This window comes from Panthera tigris, chromosome B1, assembly GCF_018350195.1.
Source record: "Panthera tigris isolate Pti1 chromosome B1, P.tigris_Pti1_mat1.1, whole genome shotgun sequence".
Taxonomy (NCBI): Eukaryota; Metazoa; Chordata; class Mammalia; order Carnivora; family Felidae; genus Panthera; species Panthera tigris.
In genome coordinates, this window is record NC_056663.1 from 163652522 (window position 1) to 163676346 (window position 23825).

General features: G+C 42.0%; 1 protein-coding gene and 1 long non-coding RNA gene across 3 annotated transcripts in view; both read right to left on the reverse strand.

The window, feature by feature from the left end:
- Window positions 1-5238, reverse strand: part of SLAIN2 (SLAIN motif family member 2) — a 72065-nt gene extending 66827 nt beyond the window's left edge. The window contains exon 1 of one of the 2 annotated variants that reach the window (XM_042984575.1): window positions 4587-5238. In XM_042984575.1, coding sequence (XP_042840509.1) covers window positions 4587-4975 — 389 coding nt within the window. In that variant the 5' untranslated portion in view covers window positions 4976-5238. The remainder of the gene's footprint in view (window positions 1-4586) is intronic. The other variant, XM_042984576.1, reaches the window with a different exon arrangement.
- A 333-nt stretch (window positions 5239-5571) lies between these two features.
- Window positions 5572-23610, reverse strand: LOC122238044. Its single transcript, XR_006217020.1, has 4 exons — window positions 23570-23610; window positions 9364-9507; window positions 8920-9100; window positions 5572-5805 (listed from the first exon to the last, which is right to left on the reverse strand). It is a non-coding gene; the product is annotated as an uncharacterized LOC122238044 (long non-coding RNA).
- Window positions 23611-23825: the final 215 nt, after the last annotated feature.

Genomic DNA, 23825 nt, shown 5'->3' on the forward strand with positions numbered 1-23825 from the left:
TCTCTGTCCCTCCCCAACTTGTACTCTCTGTCTCAAAATAAATAAATAAACTTTAAAAATAAGTAAAAATAAAAATCAAACGACATGTCAGGGAAAACAAAAATAACATGTCAGGGTCAAAGTGTGGATAAGAGGAAATATGATAATTTCTAAAGACAAAAATAAGTAGGTCTAGAAATTCCAGACTGGGGTGCTTGGGTGGCTCAGTCGGTTAGGCATCCAACTTTGGCCCAGGTCATGATCTCATGGCTCATGGGCTTGAGGCCCATGTCGGGCTCTGTGCTGACAGCTCAGAGCCTGAAGCCTGCTTTGGATTCTGTGTCTCCATCTCTACCTCTGCCCCTCCTCTGCTTGAGCTCTGTCTCTCTCTCAAAAATAAACATTAAAAATTGAAAAAAAAAAAAAAAAAAAAAAGAAGAAGTTCCAGGCCAAACTAATTCCTTGCAAAATTTAAAACTGAATTAAACAAAATGTTTGTAAAGTTAGAAAAGGAAAAAGCCAGAGGATTCACCACGGACAATTCAAACCAAATAAAATGTAATTTCTATTTTCATATGTTTACTTCAGTGCAGGTAAGAACCCTGTAGGTATAGTATAACTTAATTACAGCAAGCAATTTGGCAAAATGTTTCATGATATCCATACAAAATGGCGTATGGGCTTGATAATAACAAGTGACACTAACAGTTATCGAACAACCACAATGTGTGTTGATTAATGGACTGATGTTAATCTGAAGGGATTCTAGCTGAGCTGCACTTTTCAGAGCCCTTTATTCTGTCATTTTAACATTTTTATCAACAACTTGAGGACCACGTAGATATGCCTACCAAATATGAAAATGACAAAGTAATAAATGCCTAAATCAAGATTAACAAATGAAATATAAAAGCCTAATTTAAATATAAAAGCCTAATGTATACACACACAGACACACACAAAAATACCAAAAAAAAAAAAAAAATCATTAGACAAAAACAGGGTTAGGGAGATTTACTTTAACAACTTGTATATAAAAGATACTGAGTGCAATCGACACTACTGGCTCATATTAACCATAAATAACAGAAACCAAAACTGTTAATGAAATATTTGGTGTCAAAACAATAGCATTTAGCTCAAGCAAAGTGTATCCACCACACTGTCTGGTCAGATATCGTCTAAAATACTGAGTACAGGGGAGCCTAGCTGGCTCAGTCAGTAGAGCATGTGACTTTTGAGCTCAGGGTTGTGAGTTCAAGCCCCACATCGGGTGTAGAGAGTACTTTAAAAAATAAAATCTTCAAATAAAATAAAATGCTGAGTACAACTCTGAGTAACATGTTTGATGACAATGAGCAACTAGAATTCATTAAGAGAAAAATGATCATGGTTGAAGGATCAGAGAATGATATTACCTTAGGAATAATAAAATAAATTGGGATTGTTTTGCTCCACAGAAGAGAGGAGAATGCTCAGTGTGTGGTGGGTAGAAGAGGTCAGCCAGATCATGATAGCGGTCTTCAAATATTTTAAGGGGCCATTCATGTGGAAAAGGTATTATACTTAGAAAATGCAAAATACAATGGGAACAGCATAGGCTTTGAGGTCATAAAGTCCTGGATTCAAATCCCAACTCCAACATTAAAACTGTGTGTTATTTGATGCTTAGGAAGACCACATTTCCTTACCTAGAAAATGATACTTACCTCACAAATGGATGAAAATTAAATGTAAAAATGTTTTTAAGCTACCTGGCATAGCCTGATACACTGTGATGTACAATGATGTTAGTTCCCTTCTCTAGACTTTTCCAATCTGTTCTAGAACAGTGCTTTCCAAACTGAGAAACAACCCATTAATTCATTAATTAATGGGTCACAAAATCAGCTTAATGGGTTGTAACTAGCATTTTTCCCCTAAAGAAACAGAATAGAATAGAAAATATTAGAGTTTGCCACAAAACTACAGTTCTGTGAAACTTTTGTTTCAATTATTCATATATACATGTACTAGTCTATGATATAAAATGTTTTTCTTTATCATGAAGGTGGGTCCAAAAAAAAAAAATGTCTCTGAAAGTCACTGCTCTGAAGCACTGTTTTCTAATTGTGTTCCTTGGGAGCTCAAAAAACATTTACCACTTAGAAATGTACTATATTCAATATACATCAGTGTATCAAACAAGTCCAATATTAAAGAAGCCTCTTTTTGTTAAACTTTCTTCCCCCACATATATTTAACCTTAGACCCACCATTATTTTTTCACACAGTATCTATTAACACTTTCATAACTAGCATTTTATGAAGGAGGGAAAACATTCCTCTAGATGGAAAAGAAGGTACAATGGGTATAAGTTACAGAAAGCAGATTTCCAGTTTGCTAAGAAAAGACTCTCGATTCTTTGAATCTTCCTCCCCCTGCCACTAACACCTGCCCCCTTACCACTTATACTCCAAAAACATACTCTAAAGCACTTTAAGTACAACTTATAAAACTTTCAGTTCACACAAGTCTTTTCAGAAAAAGGATAGGATCAAGGTACGTTGCCAGGATTAAAGCAGTAAGGAACTATCTGGTCAAAAGAAAAGTCTGCCATAGTATTTAAGATGTCTTGCTTTTACCTGAACAAAGTCTGTGCTCAGAAAGCAAAGTAGCAGAGTACATATTCAGCTTCTCCAAGAGGAGTCAATGTTCTAATAATACATAATCTAAAATGGGCTCATGAGTGCAGCTAACCCTCATTATTAAGAGCATCATTATCATCATCACTTGGAAGAGGCAAGTGAGGATAGATGATTCTGGATTCTTTTAAAGTGTACACACACCCAGAATTCCTTTGGGAGGGCATGATCTCACGCTAATATGAAAAACTGTCACTACCATAATCAGTTCTAATAATATTTGGTATTACTTGGAAATAAGATAATGGCTTGATATCGTATATTCAAGAGTTTCTCTGTAATTCAAACCTTCCTAATTGGGAGTTACAAATATCTGACTCTGCTCTAGCAGTTGTCAGAGCATAAAAGGCCCTTCCCACTCTTTCCCCACCCCAGGCTCCAAAGTTTTCCTCAACTACTTTGAACCATTATTTTTTCCCAATTTCTGGGCATTCTCAGTATTTCTGCTCCTCTCGTTTTGTTTTGGGGTTTTTTTTTGTTTTGTTTTTGGTTTTTTTTTTTTTTTGCAACTCACTGTTTATCTCCTAGTTTGTTCAGCTGCATAAAACTTGACTCCCACCAAGACTGTAACTGCCTTAATGAACAGGGATCAACATATTAAGAATCTTCAGACTTTCCCACAAATCCTTAAAAGCTCACTGAATACTTTGTGACTTAAATAACTAGGCTCAACAGTAATAGTTTTGGAGAGTTTACTGTATGCCAGACCCAGTGCTAAAAGTATACCCGGATTAGCTCATGTAATCTTCACCACTCCGCAGAAATAAGCACTATTCTTTTCTCCATCAAACAGAGGAAGAAAGTGAGGCTCAGAGTTAACTTGCCCAAGGTCATACAGCTAGTGTGGCAGAGCCAGGGCCTGAATCCAAGCAAAGCTCTTAACTAAGTAACTGTAAAGTTGCACCCCTGCAATATCAGAGTCCATGAAGAATTTCCACTTCACTGAGTTACAAGTTTCAATTTCAACCGAGTGGAGACATTGTAGCTACACATCAAAACTTTAAATTAAGAAAAGAATTTCTTATAGACATCTTTATGGGGTTGCAATAAAAAATGAGGGAGAACGCCTCCGATGTCCTTTCTATTTATGTGATATTATGGTGTGGGTCACAATCCTACCAAGAAGTGGCTTGTGAGAATACAGCTTTGGTTTAGATTTTTAAATAGGGCTCCTTTTCTCGGCTCCGAGGATGACATGGAAAATTAAGGAGGGATGTGGTAACTGTCACCTCCCAGCTCCGAAAACTGCCAGCCCCAATTCTTGTTTAAAAAATAGGAGCCGGGCTCTTGTTCCACCCCTTGACTTTCCACACAAAGCAGTACCATCCTCTGCCCTCTTCACACAAAGCAAGCTTTACCCCGCTACCCAAAGGGGAGTGCTGATTCACATGGTCTCCCCGTCGCCGCCAGAAACGTACCCATCTCCCAGCGGTCCCAAACACTGACCACCGCGCTGAGACCGCTTCGGTCTGCCCTCCCCACCCCCACCCCGCGTCCGGCGATACCTCATCGAATAGACCCCTCCCCGACATCCAAAATGCTCAGGCCACCTTCCGAAAGCCAGTATTTCACACAAAGCGAGATCCCTTCCTTACAAAGCGGTTTCCCACCCCCCGACTCCTCCCACGGCGAGCAGCCCTTCCCGGGCCGTGCCAAACCACAGACCCCGCAACGGGGTCCAGAACCCAGAGAGTGCACAAGCCAGGGGGACAACCAGCTACAAATCCTGTTCCTCCAGCACGCCTCGAATCCCCCCAACTCCAGTCGACCTCTCCGCAGCCAAAGCAAGCAAAGCACGAGTCCCCGTCCGAGAGCGGATCCCGCTACACAAAGCGAGGTGTCTCACCAGGGCTACCCGCGGAAGACGCTCTCCGCCCCCGGGCCCGTCCCCGCCCAGCCCCGGCCAGGCGGCCCGCGCTCACCAGCTCTCCTCCTCCTCCTCCCAGCCTGACAGGCGCTCCAGCTCCTCGGGCCGCAGCGGCTCCACCTCGTCCAGCAAGCCGCCCTCGCCCGCGGCCAGCAAGGAGGTGGCGTCCCGCAGCTCCTCGCTACTCGTCCGCCTCGGGCCCGACCCGACCCCGCTGCCCGACTTGGCGTTGAGGCCCAAGGAGAAGCCCCGAGGGGACGCCGTGCCGGAGGAGGGAGTGGACGCGCCGGCCCGAACCGGGCTGCCGGGCCCGAGGGAGCCGACGCCCTGCACGGCCCCCGAGCGGCTCCTCAGCTGTTCGTTCTGCTTCTCCAGCTTCTTCACCAGCTCCTGCAGCTTCCGCACCTCCTGGTCCGCATTCACGTTGGAGTTAACGTCCTCCATCCCGGCCCCGCCGCCTGTGCCGCCTGCCACCCGCTCAGACTCAGCGCCGGGGAGAGGGCCGGGGGGAAAGAGGCGTCGCCGCCGCCGCCGCCGCTCACTCTAGCCGAGGCGCCGGCATACAGCAGGGCCAGGCCCCACCGCCAGGGTCCCCCCAGCTCCGGTTCCGAAGCGCCGCTGGCCCCAGCCGAGCCGCCTCATCTGCGCCGGCTCCAGGATTGGGGGAGGCGGCGCCAATATCCGGCCTCGGCCGCCATCTTCCCTCCGTCCCTCCGCCCCCCGCAGCCCGGCCCCGTCGGTGACCTCAGAGCGTCGGGGGTGGACGCGGCCGCCGGCGAGCGCTGAGAGGACCGCGCGCCGCGCTCGCGGAGGGGCGGGGCCGTGGGCGAAGCCGGTGGGCGGGGCCTCGGCCGGAAGGGGCGTGGCGGGCGCCGGTGGAGGTGGGAAGCCGCCGGGCTGGCTGGGGCAAGCGATTCCGGCGGCAGGCGGGGCCCGGGAGGAGAGATAAGCTGGCCGAGGCCGGAGAGGAGTAATAAGGACTTGACTGCGGGAGGAGCTAAGATCGCAAACTCACACTCGCACTCAGCTGTGCCTGTTGGTCTTGGATGGGGAGTGTGGTGTGCTCTCCACCCCCAAACACTGGCGTGTGGAACCAGCGCCCGAATGTGACCTGTGTCCTGGCTGGCTCTCTGGTGGGCGCTTGGCCGGGCCCCTTGGACAGAGAGTTTATTTTGTCTGTTTGTTCAGCAAATATTTATTCGATGCCTGCTTGAAATAGGAGATTGTCGGGGCTGGCAGGAGCCTCAGGGTCCATCGGTGACCTGTTTCTTCCTCTGAAAATGAGAAAACAATCCCAAATCATTGAGACGTCTAAGATCAAAATAATAACCACAAGTTGCTGAATGCATAGTATGGCCCAGACACTGTACTAAGCAATTTAAAGGCATCTTATCCATTAAAAGTTCTCCCGACTTAAAAGTTTATTGCATACTGGTTTGGACGCGGGGATATAAAACCGCCCCCTCCTCCCCTTTGTCTATTAATTGACGCCTAATCTGCTCTTTGGATCGTTTCTTGGAAAAAACTTTGCCATAGTGTGTCTTGACTTTATATTTTTTAAAAGTGTATTTTTTTAAGTTTATTTATTTTTGATAGGGAGCTGGGGAGGGGCAGAGAGACAATCCCAAGCAGGATCTGAGTTGTCAGCATAGAGCCAGATGCGGAACATGAACTCACGAAATGGGAAATCCGGATCTGAGACAAAATCAAGAGTCCAGCACATAACCCACCGAGCCACCCAGGTGCCCCTAACGAGTGTATTAAAAGAGCGTGATAAACATGTTGACATATAGCGATGAATGCTGAGACATGTAAGAATGTAAAATTTTTTCAGTGAGGCCGGTTATAATGTGTACTAGTAACAGCGAAACAAACCAAAACCCAGTTAAATACTTTCTTTTGATCGCATTCATTATTTTTCAGATGTCAGCTGTGTACTTGGCTTCTGTTTGCAGCTTTCCTCTAATTGCCTCCTCCACCCTTAGCTACTAATGATCCAGCCCTATTCCACCTGGGTGTGGACTAATACGCCAGGGCTTACTTGTATCTTTCCGCCTCTCTGTGCTGTATTTTCCTTGCCTAGAATATTCTGCCTGCCAAGTCTGATTCCCTTTCTTAAAATCCATGCTCACCTACCCAGGAAAACTTTTCCTGACAGTTCCACAAATACCTAGTTGTTCTCTAGCATCACCTGATCAATAGTTTTCAACAGGTGTTGACACTCTTAAGTTTTTTTCTTCTCTTTTGTTGGTTTTGGCTATATACCTGATGACAAGGAACTATTTATTTGTGTTTTTCATGTCCACTGTCTGACACAGTGGTTTGTTGAAATATCTGGTTTGTTGAAAGTTGAGAAGAATGTAAATTCTGACAGATCAAGGACTAGAGAGACGTTGATTCATAGCAAGAAAAGCAATTCAAAGTTTGCTGACTACCTATAAATATGTATTTTCATAGGTCTGTATACCTGGTCAAAGGGTGTCTTTGGTAACACAATAACTGTGAACTAATATACATTATCTGTATGATGCATGTCTGAGTACCAAAGCTATCTCTGACGCGTCTGAACTAGTTGCCAGAGAGTTCAACATCATGACTGCTTCACATATAGCACTTTTCACTTGCATTTAACAGTTTGTGAAATAGATTCCAACGAGCCAAGTTCTGTAATGAGAACACTTCACACACATTTCTTGAAAAGAATAGTTTGTATGACATTGTGAAGTTACATGCTAGTATTTCACGGAGGCAACAAGAGGTGGGTGTGATATGGAGCAATGAATGGAGAATCAGAAGGCCCGATGGCTGATTCTAGCTATACCACGAATGTGATGCTTGACCTTAATCTCTGATCCTGAAGCAAGTCATACTGGCTCTGTATGTTCAAAATACATCGGAATACTTCCTCGCACCGCCACTGGTAATACTGTAGTTCAAGTGGCCATCTTGTCTTGTCTAGCTTACTGCGGTACTCTCTTAATGGGCTATACCCCTTTGCTGTTTACAATCTATGATGCACACAGCAACCAGATGATCCTTTGTTTAGTCAGATCGGGTCAACATACTTAAAATATGAAGTCCTTTTCTTAGCTGTGAGACTGAATACTTGGCGACTTGTGCAAGTATCTCATTGACTACGAACCACTCTTCCCCTCTATCACTCCACTGTAGCCACGCTGGTCTTTTCATGTTCTTTAAACATGCCAAGCATGTACCTTGCTGTACCTTCTATCTATGATCCATTTTTCTTCCACCTTGTCACATTACTCTCTCCATTCAGGTCTCAGCTCAGATATCACCCCCTAAGTTCACTATCCTCATTATTACGGCCCTCATAAAATAGTATCCCTATCATTCCCCACCTTTGCCTTTGACACATCATCTATTTCTTTTTGTTTATTGCCGATCTCTCCCCAGTAGAATATGAACTATGTGAAAACAGCGTTCACTGCAGTATTCCTGGTGCCTAGAACGGTGCCTACTATATGGTAGGTGTTCAATAAATGAATGGAGATGGATTTAGGTTAAGTGAAGTCTCCTAACAGAATTTCAGATAAATGTGTTTGTTATATCTGCAATCATTAAAATGGAAATTCCTGATAATGTTGAATGGTTTTTATTTTTTTTAATTTTTTTTAACATTTATTTATTTTTGAGACAGAGAGAGACAGAGCATGAACAGGGGAGGGGCAGAGAGAGAGGGAGACACAGAATCTGAAACAGGCTGCAGGCTCTGAGCTGTGAGCACAGAGCCCGACGCGGGGCTCGAACTCACGGACCGTGAGATCATGACCTGAGCCAAAGTCGGACGCTTAACCGACCAAGCCACCCAGGCACCCTGAATGGTTTTTTTTTTTTTAAATTATATATTTCTCTTCCAAAAGAGCAACATGTCACACTATGTATGTCATCCTCAAAACTAGGTCATTCCCCACCTCCTGAGTGCCAACAGCCCTTAAGAATTGCTGAGGAGAGAAAGTCTCAGGTTCTCACTTAGAAGTATGAGGACAAGAATATTGCCATTGTATCCGAAATGTTGCAAGGATTCTTCTCTTTCGGGTTAACTCTAATACTGTCTTCTCTGATGACTCAGAAGTGTTAGAGCATGGTTTTTAAAAGTCCCTCTAAAAGTGACTCTCTTATGGAGATAGGAGAAGTAAAGCTGGTAGGTGTCTGCCGTATGCCTCACGGTTACCTCAACTAGCTTTGCAGATGTTGTCTTTTTTTTTTTTTTTAATTTTTTTTCAACGTTTTTTATTTATTTTTGGGACAGAGAGACAGAGCATGAACGGGGGAGGGGCAGAGAGAGAGGGAGACACAGAATCGGAAGCAGGCTCCGGCTCCGAGCCATCAGCCCAGAGCCTGACGCGGGGCTCGAACTCACAGACCTCGAGATCGTGACCTGGCTGAAGTCAGACGCTTAACCGACTGCGCCACCCAGGCGCCCCAGATGTTGTCTTTTATGATAAGCTTGCTTTGTTCCCGGATGAAGGAGTTGCTCCTTTTCTTAGCAGGTGTGGCCCTTTCCGGAACTTGCTCCTACTTGCCTGTTAGCTCCCGCCGAAACTCCTGACAAAGTGAAAAATATTACAAACCACTATAAGTACTTAGAATGAAAAACTATTACTCCGTAGCTTAAAGGTATTCAGCAGTCCTAAAATCCTAAATCAAGATATGTATGCGCGCGTGTGTGTGTCCCTGAGCACATGCCCAAAAGTAGTTTAGAAATTGCAAGGCACTTAGAGAAATATTTGCATTTGTTTAAAAAAATGCTCAAAATTTTCGAAGAAACCTTTACTATCCGGCACACCCATTTTATCCTCACATGGTACCTGCTTGGCTAGTCATTCCCCATGTATCCTCTCTCGCTTAGTCTTCACTAGCATCTTTCTCCCAGATGAACCTTCTCTGGTCTCTTCTTCACTGTCTTGGCACATGCAAATTTAAGAAGGAAGCTCCGGAACTCCAAAAGCTGACTATATAAGAGATTCTGAATTAAAATCCTCGGGCAAAAAGAACAAAAGCCCAAGATTTGAACCTAGAATTCTTCTAGTCCCCACTGATCAGATCTTACCATTATGGGATGCCTCAAAAGTGGCCATAATAGTAGGCATCCCTTCCTTCCACAGGTCCTCTAGTCAGAGGGTGGCCCCCTATCACATGGTTGGGGGCATGTATTATATTGATGCAGGGGTGGGGAGGTTAATGATCAAGGCAGATATGAACATGTTCTTAAACTCTCAAGAGCCTGCTATCTTAGCCCCAAATGAAACAATACCTTATCTCTCACCCTTTTTTGTGATAGCAAGTGAGGAGATAAGATTGCTAAATAACATTTATTATGTCCTCTCTAAGTAGTATATCAGCAGGACAGCATAGTTAGAAAAGGGGGATTTGAACTACTAAATATCTGTGATCTAGAAAACCTACCATTCAAGGATAGGAGAAAACTGATTGAGAATCATCCAAATCTCCAAGTCGATAATATAATCTGATCTAGGAACTAAAATAGATTATTCTGAGTACTGACTTAGAGATGTTATGGAGACAGTGGACTATGAATAACGGTTTGTCTTAAAGTAAATTAAGCTGTCATTGAGATATATATATACTCTTCTACTAGGAAGTTGTAGAGAATTCCATTCCTGAGTCTTTGTGATACTCCTGGAATATTACACAGACTGAAAGACATCATCAACCATTCAATTTGTCCAAGTATGTCTAGAAGGTTACTTTCTTATTTATCATCAATGATATATAAACACAGTTGTATGTACCCTGGAATATTAATTCTGTAAATATCCAGGTCTTTCTGAATTGGCCCAATAATAATAATAATAGCTAACAATCATCGACCACTTTAAAGATATGTAGTAATTCACTTAAAACTCACAATAGTCCTTTGAGGTAGCTGTTATTAGTATCCATTTTAAGGATACTAGTTTTAAGGATACTAGTTCCAGAATAAGGGAACTTGAGACAGAGAGGCTAAATAATTTCCGAAGGTCCATGACCAGGGAGTAGTAGAGTTGGAATTGAACTCAGGTAGACTGACTTTACAATCTCCAATAGTCCATGACCAAGTGGGTTCTCCATGCTTTCCTTATAAAAGTATTGATATCTCAATCAGCTACTTGGGGGGGGGGGGAGAGTGAGATTTGGGGGCAAGGGTTATTGCTTTTATGGTAACCAATGACTCAATACTCTTGATTTAAGAGCAAGTTTTCCAACTTTGAAGTCTCAGCACATCTGGGACTTAACACATTGAAACAACCTGTTCCTTAGAGAGGGAGGCAATTCCTCTATGTCTTGCTCAAAAGACTTCCTAGTAGGCCATTTACTTGGACGGTACTCCAGGGACTTGAGAAGTAGATGCAGGAGTCCTCAAGACCCCCTAGTCAGCAGTTTGCTGAGATGAAGCTTCAGCATATGGGCTTCTCATTGACAAAGCTGGTAGTCCATCATGTAGGGGTTTTATGGGGAAGTAGTTAGTAGGGGGAGGCTCCTACCCAGGGCAGTACACGTAAATCAACAAAACATGAAGATTTAAGCGAATTTAGTGGCAAGAGTCCAAGGTCTATAAATGAGAGAAGGAAAATTTGAACAGGTCCTGAAACAGATTCCAAAAGAAAAAGTACAGAACCAGGGTAAAAGAGAAGAGCAAGGAGCAGTGGTCTCAACAGTAGATAAGAAAGTGATTCTTGGCAAATGCTGAAACTAACCGGTTTCAAGCAGTTGCCTTTCTGTGGCCTTTGTAGCAAGTTATGTGGGAGAAACAGTTGCATTTAAAGGGCCAGTGATGCTGTTGTCTGGCAGAACTGTGAGTTTCTAGCCTTGGGACAAACTGGTAACCAGATATGCTGGACTAGGGCCCAATCTGCGAAGCTCCCTGATGCACAAGAGTCCACCATTGTGTCTGTGTGTAAACAGATTCCATCTCCCCAAAGGTCCTGGAAACCAGATACCCCTCACGTCACATCTGCGCTCTGGTCGAGAGAAAGGAGGGCAGGCTGTTGGGCAGAGCAGGGAAGAGATGAGTAGTAGGGCATGGCACAGGTGGTGCTCCTGTTATCAGCGGGGACGGTCGACTTCAGATGGGGCACCTGTACACAATGTGGAGGCTCACAGTTGGAACAGAGCTGCTCCGGATGTTGGCGTGCTTGTCCACTAGCATTGCTGGAAGGCTTGTTTCTCTTTTCTAACGACACCATGCTCCCGAATTGCTTGTTTTCATGGCCCAGGTCAGTCAGTCGGGAGATGCGGCCAGGTATTCAGGCAACTTTCAGTCACACGTAGCGATCGTTTAGCAGTGCTGCTGAAGCATCCTCTATGTCTTGGACCCAAAGTGTGATGTGGCATCGTTTACAGACAGCTCTGGGAAAAACTACCGACATTTTGCTGTGCGCTGGCAGCAGGGCAGATAGCTCCTGGCGTTTACTGGGATCATCCTGGCAGGGTGAGGGTGTGTATACTGTAGGACAGTCTGACTGTTTTCAAAGATGGGATTGCAGGCTGCATGGAAGGCAATGAATTTCTCCAACCTCTCCGATATGCAGGATAAATGAGAGGCCTTTCTACTTCTCCACCTTAGATACATTCAGAGCTACATCATAGTGTTGCACAAGGCACCCTCCAAGTGTGGGCACCGCCTATGAGAGCACGAGCAGAAAAAAACAACTCCTCCTACACTTCGTCAACAGGCTAAGAAAGGCCACCACCTTCACACAGAACCTGATGTGCTCACTGAACACAATAACGTAGTTTCCAGATCTTCCATATGACTATAGCAATGGGCTTGACTCTGGAGCCTTAGATGTGGGCAAGAGCATTCAATCGTCCCTTTCAGGGCCAACCTAACAGTGGCACCAGCCAGGATTAGTACCATGAACAGAGAATATGGGTAGGAGAATATGTGAAAGGATCCAAAATGAAGCGTGAGAGGGCTCCAGGCATATTTTTATTGGGTCAGTCTAGTTTAAAGGCATAAAGTTCAGACAGTCCTTTTTCTAACCTCCAAACAAATGGCAGATAGCACTTCTTTTTATATTTTCTTGTAATTCTTACATTCAACTCTTTAGTTCATCTGAGATTTATTCTAGTGTGTTATGTGAGGCATGACTGTAAATGGGCATGTTTATATAGGGCCCTATCATGTACTAGGTTAACATTTATTCATCTGGTTGTTACTAGTTCAAGGTACACAATTTGGGGCCAGAGATGATAAAGATCCTCAGGAATGTGCTCCTTGTTCTGCTGCAGCTTATCATCTGTTTGAGGAGATGAGATGTACACATAGGTAACTATATATACAAAGCAGCATGGGAAAGTGCCATGTGATCCATACAGAAAAGAGAATCCAAGGGCTTTTTTGTATTGTTTTCCTCTGGTTCTTTTTTCCTATGACTTTTTTTTTTTTTTTTTTGAGAGAGTATTAGGAGAATAGAAATATATTCCTTCTGCCTGGGATAATAAGATTTTTCCCAGAAGGAGCGTGATTTAAGATGGGCCTTCAGGGATAGGCAGTTCTCTTAATCTTGATTTGTTGGTTTCAAGGAAGAGAAACCACTTGAATCATCTCAATAAAAAGAGGGAGTTATCCACTCTCTCACTTCTAAGAATGGGTGCCAAAAGTGAACCGGCAAACGTATGAACAGATCTATGCACAAGGGTATTTACTACACCATTATTTGTAATAGCAAAAGATTGAGAGCAACTCAAATGTTATCAGTATGGTAACAGTTGAAAAAATTATAATACATCCACACAATGTAGAATTATGTCTCAATAAAAAGAGGGAGATCTCCCTGTCTCCAGGATAACTGATGCAGAACCGTGCTTAGTGTAAGAAGCAGGGAGGAATGTAAAATATATACATATATGCTTTTATTTGTAAAAAAAAAAAAACAAAAAAAACAACAGTACAATTGGGGCACCTGTGTGGATTAGTCAGTTAAGCATCTGACTTTGGCTCAGGTCATGATCTCACAGTTCATGAGTTTGAGCCTTGCATCGGGCTCTGTGCCGACAGCTCAGAGCCTGGAGCCTGCTTCAGATTCTGTGTCTCTCCCTCTCTCTGCCCCTCCCCACTCACACTCTGTCTCTGTCTCTCTCAAAAGCAAAGATTAAAAAAAAAAAAGAGTTATTAAAAGGTAGTATGATAACATCTGATGATAGGTAACAGAATGTGACAAGACCACTTGAGGACTAGAACTACAAAGCAAGGAACCAATGCAATGTCCTCCATTTCCATTAGTGATTTATTCATTTATTTATTCCTCATATTTATTGAGCACTTACCACGTACCAGGAACTAGGCACAGAAATTGGGCATATAGCGAAGAACCAAACAGGGAAAAAAGACCTGACCTCATGGAGCTTACATTTTAGTGATGAATGACAGACAGTAAACACATAAGTACAATGTATATATAGTATGCCTTATGATGATGGTGCTATGGAGAAAAATGAATCAGGGAGAGGATTAGGGGTGTGGGTGGGGTTGGGATCGTAATTTTAAATAGAGTGGTCAAGGAAAGTGTCACTGAGAAGATGACATTTGAGCAAAGTTCTGAAGGAGGTGAGAGAGCAAGACATGCAGGTAACTAGGGAAGAACATACCAAGCAGAACAGCAAGTGCAAAGGCTCCGAGGCAATAATGTGCTGGCTTCAAAGGAGAACAAGGTCTGTGTGGCTAAACTGGAGTGAATGAAGGAGCGAATCATGGGAGATAAAGTCAGAGAGATGAAGGAAAGATTCCAAAGGACCTAGTAGGTAATTATAAGGACTGACTTTTACTGTAAAATGAGAGGAAGAGGGGAGATTGTGAGCCAAAAAGCGACGTGACCCGACTTACGTTTTAATAAGATCCTTCTCTTCTCTGCTTCTTGCACGTTTGCCAGTTTCTCATTCCCCTGATTCTGTCTCAAAACTTCTGCTTACTCATGGCTTCTGTGTTCCCTTCATAACATCAGCTTCCATGTGGTTTGGTGTTGTAACAACTGTTGACATTTCAGTTCATGTGCCCAACTGTGACCTAATCACTCAGTCTCTCAGTGTCCCAATTCCAGATTCTTGGGTGACATAATGTTAGACTCACATATGATTTAGGCTAACTAATATTAGTCCACTGTGGTAGAACAAGCTGAGGCCAGCTCTCAGAGGTGAACGGGATCTTGCAACATTTCCAAGAAGGGATTAGGCACAGAGAGGTAAATAGGCTAGCACATCAACTTCATCAGGTAACTCAAATACTTTTGGTTCTCGGTACATAAGTAACAGTCAATAAATCCAGTTTATTTAGCAAAAACAAACAAACAGACAAACGAAACCTATAATCACATCATACTGATGTAGTGTTCAGTTACCCCGTCAGGTTGGTAGTAATAATAGATGACTTTATAATACTGTATACTAAAACAGCTTCTAAAACTATTTATGGTAAGGAGCAGTTTTCTTATTTTATTTTCAAATGGTAGGAGAATGATACTTTTTTTTTTTAGCTTGAGAGATTTTTTTTTTTAATTTATTTTCAAATTAGTTAACATACAATGTATGTAAGTATTGGCTTCAGGAGTAGAACCCAGTGATTTGTCTCTCACATATAACACCCAGTGCTCATCCTGAAAAGCGCCCTCTTTAATGCCCCTCACCCATTTAACCCATTGCCCACTCTGCCCTCCCCCCCAGCAACCCTCAATTTGTTCTCTGTATTTGAGTCTCTTATGCTTTGTCTCCCTCTGTGTTTACTTACTTTTCCTTCCCTTCTGTAGGAGAATGATGCTTTTGTAAAATATAAGAAAAACGAATTCTAAAAAAAATTAAATTTAAAAAGATACACAGAATTAAAGCCTAATGTTTTACTGTTAGATTCAACACACAGAAAATTACTCTGTCAAGTTGCTGCATAAGTTTCTAAAGGCTTAGTCTCCATTTCTGTACTGACCATGCACTAGTCACAAACAGTCCCACACTTTAAATAGCACACTCATTTATTTAATTAGTATCTAAATTTTGCAATCACCAAAGCAGGTGAATGGCATTTCACATTCTGAATGAACATGGTAAAGAATCTGGTTACGTTGTTGTTCTTACTGTCCTCATTCACTAATTAAGTTGGTGTCCTGCAGGTAGTTTCTAATGAATCCTTGTTGACTGAAATATTACCCTAGTTTAAGGACATTTCTCGTCACGTGAAAAACAATGTAAATTTGTTATATTTAGATTTGCTATTATGGATTAGCTCTAGTCCTAAATATGCCTAAAGTAGATATGATTTTCTCTTGCATTAGAAATGGAAGAAGCAAGGGGACGAAGGAGTTACCTTTCTTAAATCTCAGAGACAGAAAGAGAAAATGTTCACACTGAATTAGAGGGAAGGCTGTTTCTAATCTTTCATAAAGATTTAAAAGCCTGATTCTGTAGTTGACTTGAGGACTATCTTCTTAATTTAGCGAATGCGTATTTACATTTCATTGCTATGCTAAGTTATCTATACTGTGAATTAAACTGATTTAAACCCAGTTTTTTATGGTTTCATCATCTAAGACAAATGTACCGACCAGTGTAAGTGAAGAACTAATAAAATCATAGTTATATACAAACTACCACTCTTCGATCATTGAACAGAGAGAAATCATAGAATAAGATTATTCTGGTAGCAGCAAGCCTTGACTATTGGTTCATTTCCCAAGGTTATATGACTTTCTTTATCCAAGAATTCTGGGTAACCAGAATTTTAAATTCATATACACATATAATTTAAAAGTATCTGAAATGGTTAGGGGGAATTAAATGGGAACACTTATCTCCCTTAGTATTGCCTTGGATTTATTTTAAAGATAGTTATAAATGTTTGAAGTTTTGCTTTTATTCATACAATATCAAAATAGGTCACATTCCCTTAAGCAGGAAAAACATGAAACAATACCCACCTTGACCCTTTGACACAATCTGCTCTTTAAATAACAAAACAGAAAATTAAAAAAAAAGAGAAACCATTTTTAAAGAATTATTTCAAATGTATCATTGCCAGGAGTTTAAATTGTTCTCCTCCATACCAATTGTTGTGAAAACACAATATTGTTTTCAAAATATTCACTGCCTGTTAGAAAAAGATACCAATGTTTTTTCTCAAGAAAAATAGATCTAATGATAGAGGTTTTGTAAGATATAAATTTGTAATATTCCCTAAATTCATTTGTAAAAAGTGTTACACTTATTCCCTTAACCATTCTAAAAGCTACCATATTCCAGAGATGTATATATTGAGGATTCCATCATTTTTTTCTGCCTACCTCATCCTATTCCTGTTCCCCCACCCACCTGATTGATGGGAGACATTTCTCCATGGATCTCTTGCATTTCTTCATATCTTGTGAGTGAGGTACTGGCTGCCCTTGTTCTGGGATGATCTTTTCAAGAATGTTTACACAGCAAGCAGCCTTGGAATAGAGAGATAATGTGTCTCTCTGGAGCAAAGAGCAGGTTTGTTTATTATCCAACACGATAAAGATGTTGTCTCCCCAGAGCCAAGGTCAGGCATGCATACTGCCCATTATAAAAAATTTGGCTCCCCTAAGCCGGGGTTTTTCACCTGTTCTACAACCTGCTGGGTATGTAAGCATCACTTGGCTCTCTTCATGTCCCACCCTGTAGGAATCAGAGCTTGGAACCAGTGCAAATGCTGATACTCTGGACAATATTGTTGGTATAAATGATACATTGTTCTTTCTCTCTAATGCAAGAACCTTGTGTCTTCTGCCAGAATCTATGAAACAGTGGCAGGCTAACTTGGTAACTTGCTAATAGAGGAAAATCTGTAGGTTTCCTACATTACCCCAGTTTCTGCTTTGAGTTCTTTCCTAAGACACATCCGTACCTTTGCCCTCCAGCTTCCCGAGAGAACCCTGTGTCTGCACAATAAATCTCCCTTTTATTTAGGCTTAAATGGGCTCCCATTCCTTATAATCAAAACAGTCCTGATCCAGCCAAGAAAATGTTTCTTTCTGAAAATCGAACAATAGGAGGAAATATTCAAGTAGTTTTCTAAGTGGTTCCATTCAGCTAATCTTTGTTGAGTTGCTACAACATTCCACATAGTGTGCTGGATGCTGGGGCTACAATAGTAAGCAACATATTGTTCATAGTTCCAATTCTCATAAGAGGTGCAGCCCAGATATAAGCAAGCCGACAGAAAATCATTACAAATTGTGAAAAGTGCTATAAAGAAAACAAAATGGGACAAAGGCAGAAAGTAAAAAGGGAGGCTAACTCACAGAGAGTCATTGGAGAAGGTGACTTTGAGAGAGCATCGTTAAGCTGAAATGTGGCAGATAAGAAGGCAGAAGATAGTACAAACTCAAGAAACATTAAGTGCCTTGAGATGGGAAAAGCTTAGGAAACGTGAAAATTGAGAGAAAAAAAATGCAAATAAGCACAACAAGTAAGAGGAGTACGCCGGTGGTACGGGGATGGTGGGGGGGTGGGCAGCGGGATTTAGGCAGGAGCCAGATTGTTCAGGGCCCAACCATCCAACAAAAGGAGTTTGGATTTATTCTGTGTACAATGGGAAACTATTGAAGAGTTTTAAGCCCTGGAGCGACAGGACCCACGTTAACATTACAAAAATGACTTTTACGGGGTGTCTGGCTGGCTCAGTCAGAAGAGCCTATGACTCTTGATCTCAGGGTCGTGGATTTGAGCTACACGTTGGGTGAAGAGATTATTTTAAAAAATAAGCTTAAAAAAAAAAAAAGTGAGAGTTTTTGCTGTTGTATTGGAGGACAGTGAAAATGGAAATGGAGAGGCCAGTTAAGAGGTGGGTACTTTGTTCAGGAGAGAAATGATGGTGGCCAAGACCAGGTTGTGGCAGTGGAGATACGGACAGTGGATTCTGTGTCCTGAAGAGGCTGTGACGGTGGACGTGGGTGGGAGTGGCAACCTGGGAGGGTGGTGGGGTGGGGGGAGATGGGGGGCTCTAGAAATCAAAAGTGCCATTCAGGGCAATGTTTAGTTTGATATTTGTGTGAAGTACCTAAGGGTAGATATCAAGTTGGCTATTGAAGATGGGAGCCTTGAGTTAGATGTCAGATCCAAGTTATATTGGGGAACATCAATATGTACACACTATTTGGTTCCAGGGTCCTAAGCTTTCAGTTTATTCTCTTTTTCAGGCCGTGGTGCCCACCTTCCCCAATTCAGGGTACGCAGGAACTTCTGAATCCCTGGCAAACCAGAGAACATGGAGAATCAGGAGCATCATCTCCAGATTTCTCTCTACCGAATGTGCTACCATTACTATTTTTTTTCTGCTAGGGCTGTTCCATGTTGGTAAGGGTCTTCCAACAAGGTGGCCTCTTTCCAGAGACTGTGACTGAAAGGCAGCTTTGCTTTCAGTCTCCTCCTTTACCTACCTGGAACGTTTCAACTGACATAGTTTAATGGGCTAGGTTTCAGGGTCCTTTTTCAGGTTTATATTCTACCACATCCATGTCTATAAACTGAAATTACATGCCCTCCCTCCTTCTTCAAGCATACCTGTTTCTTCTATAAAAGACTATTTTTTTAGGGGCACCTGGGTGGTGCAGTAGGTTAAGTGTCTGACTCTTGATTTTGGCTGGGATTAAGATCTTACACTTGTGAGATGGAGTCCTGCATGGGGTTTGGCGCTGAGTGTACAGCTTGTTTGAGATTCTCTCTCTCTCTTTTTTTCCTCTGCCCCTCTCCCCTGCTCTCTGTCTTTAAAAAAAAAAAAAAAAAAGGAAAAAAAAAGAAAAGAGACTGTTGGGGTGCCTGGGTGGCTCAGTCAGTTACCTGACTCTTGATTTTGGCTCAGGTCATGATCTCATGGTTCATGAAATCAAGCCCTCCATAAGGCTCTCTGCTGACAGTGTGGACCTTGCTTGGGATTTTCTCTCTCTCCCTCTCTCTCTGTCCCCCCACCATTGCTCACTCTCTCTCTCTCTCAAAATAAATAAATAAACATTAAAAAAATTTTTTTTGAGACAGAGAGAGACAGAGCATGAGTCAGGGAGGGGCAGAGAGCGAGGGAGACACAGAATCTGAAGCAGGCTCCAGGCTCTGAGCTGTCAGCACAGAGCCTGATGTGGGGCTGGAACCCGTGAACTGCAAGATCATGGCCTGAGTCAAAATCGGACGCTTAACCGACTGAGCCACCCAGGCATCCCCAAAAGTCTGTTTTTTAAAACAGCTTTTTTGACATATAAATTACATACCATAACATTCAACCATTTTACCCATGATGAATTTTAGTAAATACACAAAATTGTGCAACCATCACCACCATTAAATTGTAGAATATTTCCATCATCCTCTAAACAACATTTGTGCTCATCTGCAGTCACCCCTTGTTCCCTCCCCTGCAAATCTAGGTAACCACTAATCTATTTTTGGCACTTTTTTTTTTTTGGCTTTTTCTAGATATTTCATGTAAATGAAATTATACAACATGTGATATTTTGTGTCTGGCTCTTTTTTTTTAATTTTTTTTTAATATTTATTTATTTTTGAGACAGAGAGAGATAGAGCATGAACAGGGGAGGGGCAGAGAGAGAGGGAGACACAGAATCGGAAGCAGGCTCCAGGCTCTGAGCCATCAGCCCAGAGCCCGACGTGGGGCTCGAACTCACGGACTCACAGACTGTGAGATCGTGACCTGAGCTGAAGTCGGACGCTTAACCGACTGAGCCACCCAGGCACCCCTGTGTCTGGCTCTTTTTACTGAGCTTAAAGTTTTTGAACTGCATCCAAGTTGTGTCATATATTATCATTTCATTCCTTTTTTATTGTTGAATTTCCTTCCATTGTATGGATATACCACATTTTGTTTATTCATTCTCTCATTGATAGCCATCTGGGTTGATTTTGGCTATTACGAACATTGCAGAAATAATGGTTGTATTCACCCAAATCACTCAGATGTTGAAAGAACTACTTAATATTTTATTTTTTTTTCAACGTTTTTTATTTATTTTTGGGACAGAGAGAGACAGAGCATGAACGGGGGAGGGTCAGAGAGAGAGGGAGACACAGAATCGGAAACAGGCTCCAGGCTCCGAGCCATCAGCCCAGAGCCTGACGCGGGGCTCGAACTCACGGACCGCGAGATCGTGACCTGGCTGAAGTCGGACGCTTAACCGACTGCGCCACCCAGGCGCCCCTTTTTTTAAAAAATTTTTTTTTTCAACGTTTTTTATTTATTTTTGGGACAGAGAGAGACAGAGCATGAACAGGGGAGGGTCAGAGAGAGAGGGAGACACAGAATCGGAAACAGAGAACTACTTAATATTTTAAATTGAAGGTTAAGATGGTATAATTTGATTTTCCCTCTATTTTCCAAACTGTCAGAAATTTGGGTACACTGTGTACACAGTTTTAAACGTAGATTTCATTCATTTGACTTAAATTGTATCATGAAATAGTTCAATCATACACAAAGGCATAAGAAGTATAGTAACAAGTACTCATGTATTTGTTGGGTATCACAACTGTGATGGGTATCACAGCTCAAGAAACACCTTTCGCGGTGCCTGGGTGGTGCAGTCGGTTAAGTGCCCGACTTCAGCTCAGGTCACGATCTCGCGGTCCGTGAGTTCGAGCCCCGCGTCAGGCTCTGGGCTGATGGCTCAGAGCCTGGAGCCTGCTTCCGATTCTGTGTCTCCTTCTCTCTCTGCCCCTCCCCCCTTCATGCTCTATCTCTCTCTGTCTCAAAAATAAATAAAAACGTGGGGCGCCTGGGGGGCTCAGTCGGTTAAGCGTCCGACTTCGGCTCAGGTCATGATCTGGCAGTCCGTGGGTTCGAGCCCCGCGTCGGGCTCTGTGCTGACAGCTCAGAGCCTGGAGCCTGTTTCAGATTCTATGTCTCCCTCTTCCTCTGACCCTCCCCTGTTCATGCTCTCTCTCTCTCTCTCTCTCTCTCTGTCTCAAAAATAAATAAATGTTAAAAAAAAATTAAAAAAAATAAATAAAAACATTAAAAAAAAAAGAAAGAAACATCTCTCTGTCCAGGAGATAACCACTATCAGGAATTTGTATTTTCATTTTCCTTCATGTATATTTACTTTTACCAGCATAGATACATTCGTACATAATATACAAAAATGTTTTACATGATTTTAGACTCAATATACACTGTATGAAAAATAATACCATGTATTTTTCTTAGTATTTCAGTACTGACCATTTTCACTTTCCCAATAACCATACAAAGTACAAACAGCTATTATCCCTGCTTTACAGATAAGGAAACTGAGGCCAGTGGAGATAAGTGACTTATTAAGAACACACTATTAGTAAGTAGCAGCGGTGGGTTGGAGTTCATTCTAACTCTAGAGCATCTGTGTGACCATGAGACAGTGTTTTAAATGCTTTTGTATTGTCGTACTGTGTTCTCTTGCAGTCTGCTTTTCCCCACAACATTATATTTGTGAGGTCCCTCCATAATTATACAGGTAGCCCTAGTTCATTCTTTTTTGTTACTGTATGGTAGTCAGTTTAATGAATAGGTTACAATTCCTTTCTCCATTCTACTGTTAATCGATATTATATCCAACAATACTGCAACTATATTCTTGTACAGGTCTCCTTGCACACAGATGTAAGAGTTTTCTCTCCGGTATATATCCTACAGGAAGAATTTCTGGCTCACATGGTATATGTATCTTCACGTTAACTAGATATTCCCAACTATTCTCCAAAATGGTTACCTCATTTTACTTTCAAGGAATCAGTTTGTAAAAAAAATTCTGCTGTCCATGATTACAATATATGAAATAACCAAACGTTACGAGAGACTAAAGTGACAAGATACGGAAGCTAACACAGAACAGTAAACTAACCCAAATCCGCCATTTACAACTTCTCTCTTTTAAATATATTCAGCAATCGTGAAACAGCATTTCTCTACTCCCAACTTACCTCTCTTTCTCCTTTCCTTCTAAGCTGTAGTCAACTCTCAGAACTCCCGTGAAAAGCATGAATGTAATATGTTATTTATAAATATTAAAATCCCTGAATTCTACAAGGGTGAATCATGTTAAGGCGGAGTTCCTTAATAGTCCAGTATTTCACTGACCTTCTCTTCCTTAAATGTTACCATAGGTTTCTCCTCTACCAGCCTGCACCTTACTATATTATTTTTACTCACAACCATGGGGTATAAAAGAGTTGAAACTCTGTTTCAAATATAAATACAGATATAACATAGAGCTACAGATGTCAGATAAGTTCTTTCAGTGAAGAACTATGACAAAGTTGTAAGAAAACAATAAACTTGGTACAAGGAATTTTGGTGCCACTTGTTTGATAATTTAGAGGCATCTAACTTTAAACAAACCTAACACTGCATATGTAAATTAGGATTAAAAGACATATGAGCAAACTTTGGAAAATAAGTATTCCTTTTGAAATATTTGATCTTCTGATTCCTTTCAAAAACTTTCCATTCACTGTTACTCTGCGTTTAACATGGAATCAAATGTAGTTTGCTACTAAATTATGAGCACTATATATCTTCCTCTGCAGCTTGGAGGAACATCAAGGATTCTGCCTTTCAGGTATAGAGAAGGGGTTGGGGTTGGTAGGGTGGAGGATGGGAAGAGAGAGAGAGAGAGAGAGCCTTCAAAATATAAGGTCATGAAAAGAGAGAGGGAGGGAGGGAGAGAGAGAGAAAGAAAATAAGAAACAGACTCTTTTTTAAAATTTTTAAAAAATGTATTACTTATTTTTGAGAGAGAGAAACAGAGACAGAACACAAGCGGGGGGAGGGGCAGAGAGGGACAGATAGACACAGAATTCAAAGCAGGCTCCAGGCTCTGAGCCGTCAGCACAGAGCCCGAAGAGGGGCTTGAACCCAAGAACTGCAAGATCATGACCTGGGCTGAAGTCAGATGCTTAACTGACTGAGTGCCCTGAAACAAACTCTTAATCATAGAGAACAAACTGATAGTTACCAGAGGAGTGTGGTGGGGCAAGGGGGGAGGATTGGTGAACTAGGTGATGGGGATTAAAGAGGACACTTACCATGATGAGCACTGAGTACTGTATGGAACCGTTGAATCACTGTATTGTCCACCTGAAACTAATATAAGCACTGTATGTTAACTATACTGGAATTAAAATTAGAAACTTAATTAAAAAAATGAAAACAAAACAAAACATAAGCTCATGGAAGGTTGTAAACATTATACTTTTTTTGTTCTCACCAGCAAGCCACCTTAATCCGTTTGTCTTGCCTCCTGGCCCCCTGGTTCTCGCTTGAAGGTGTCTTATTCTCTCT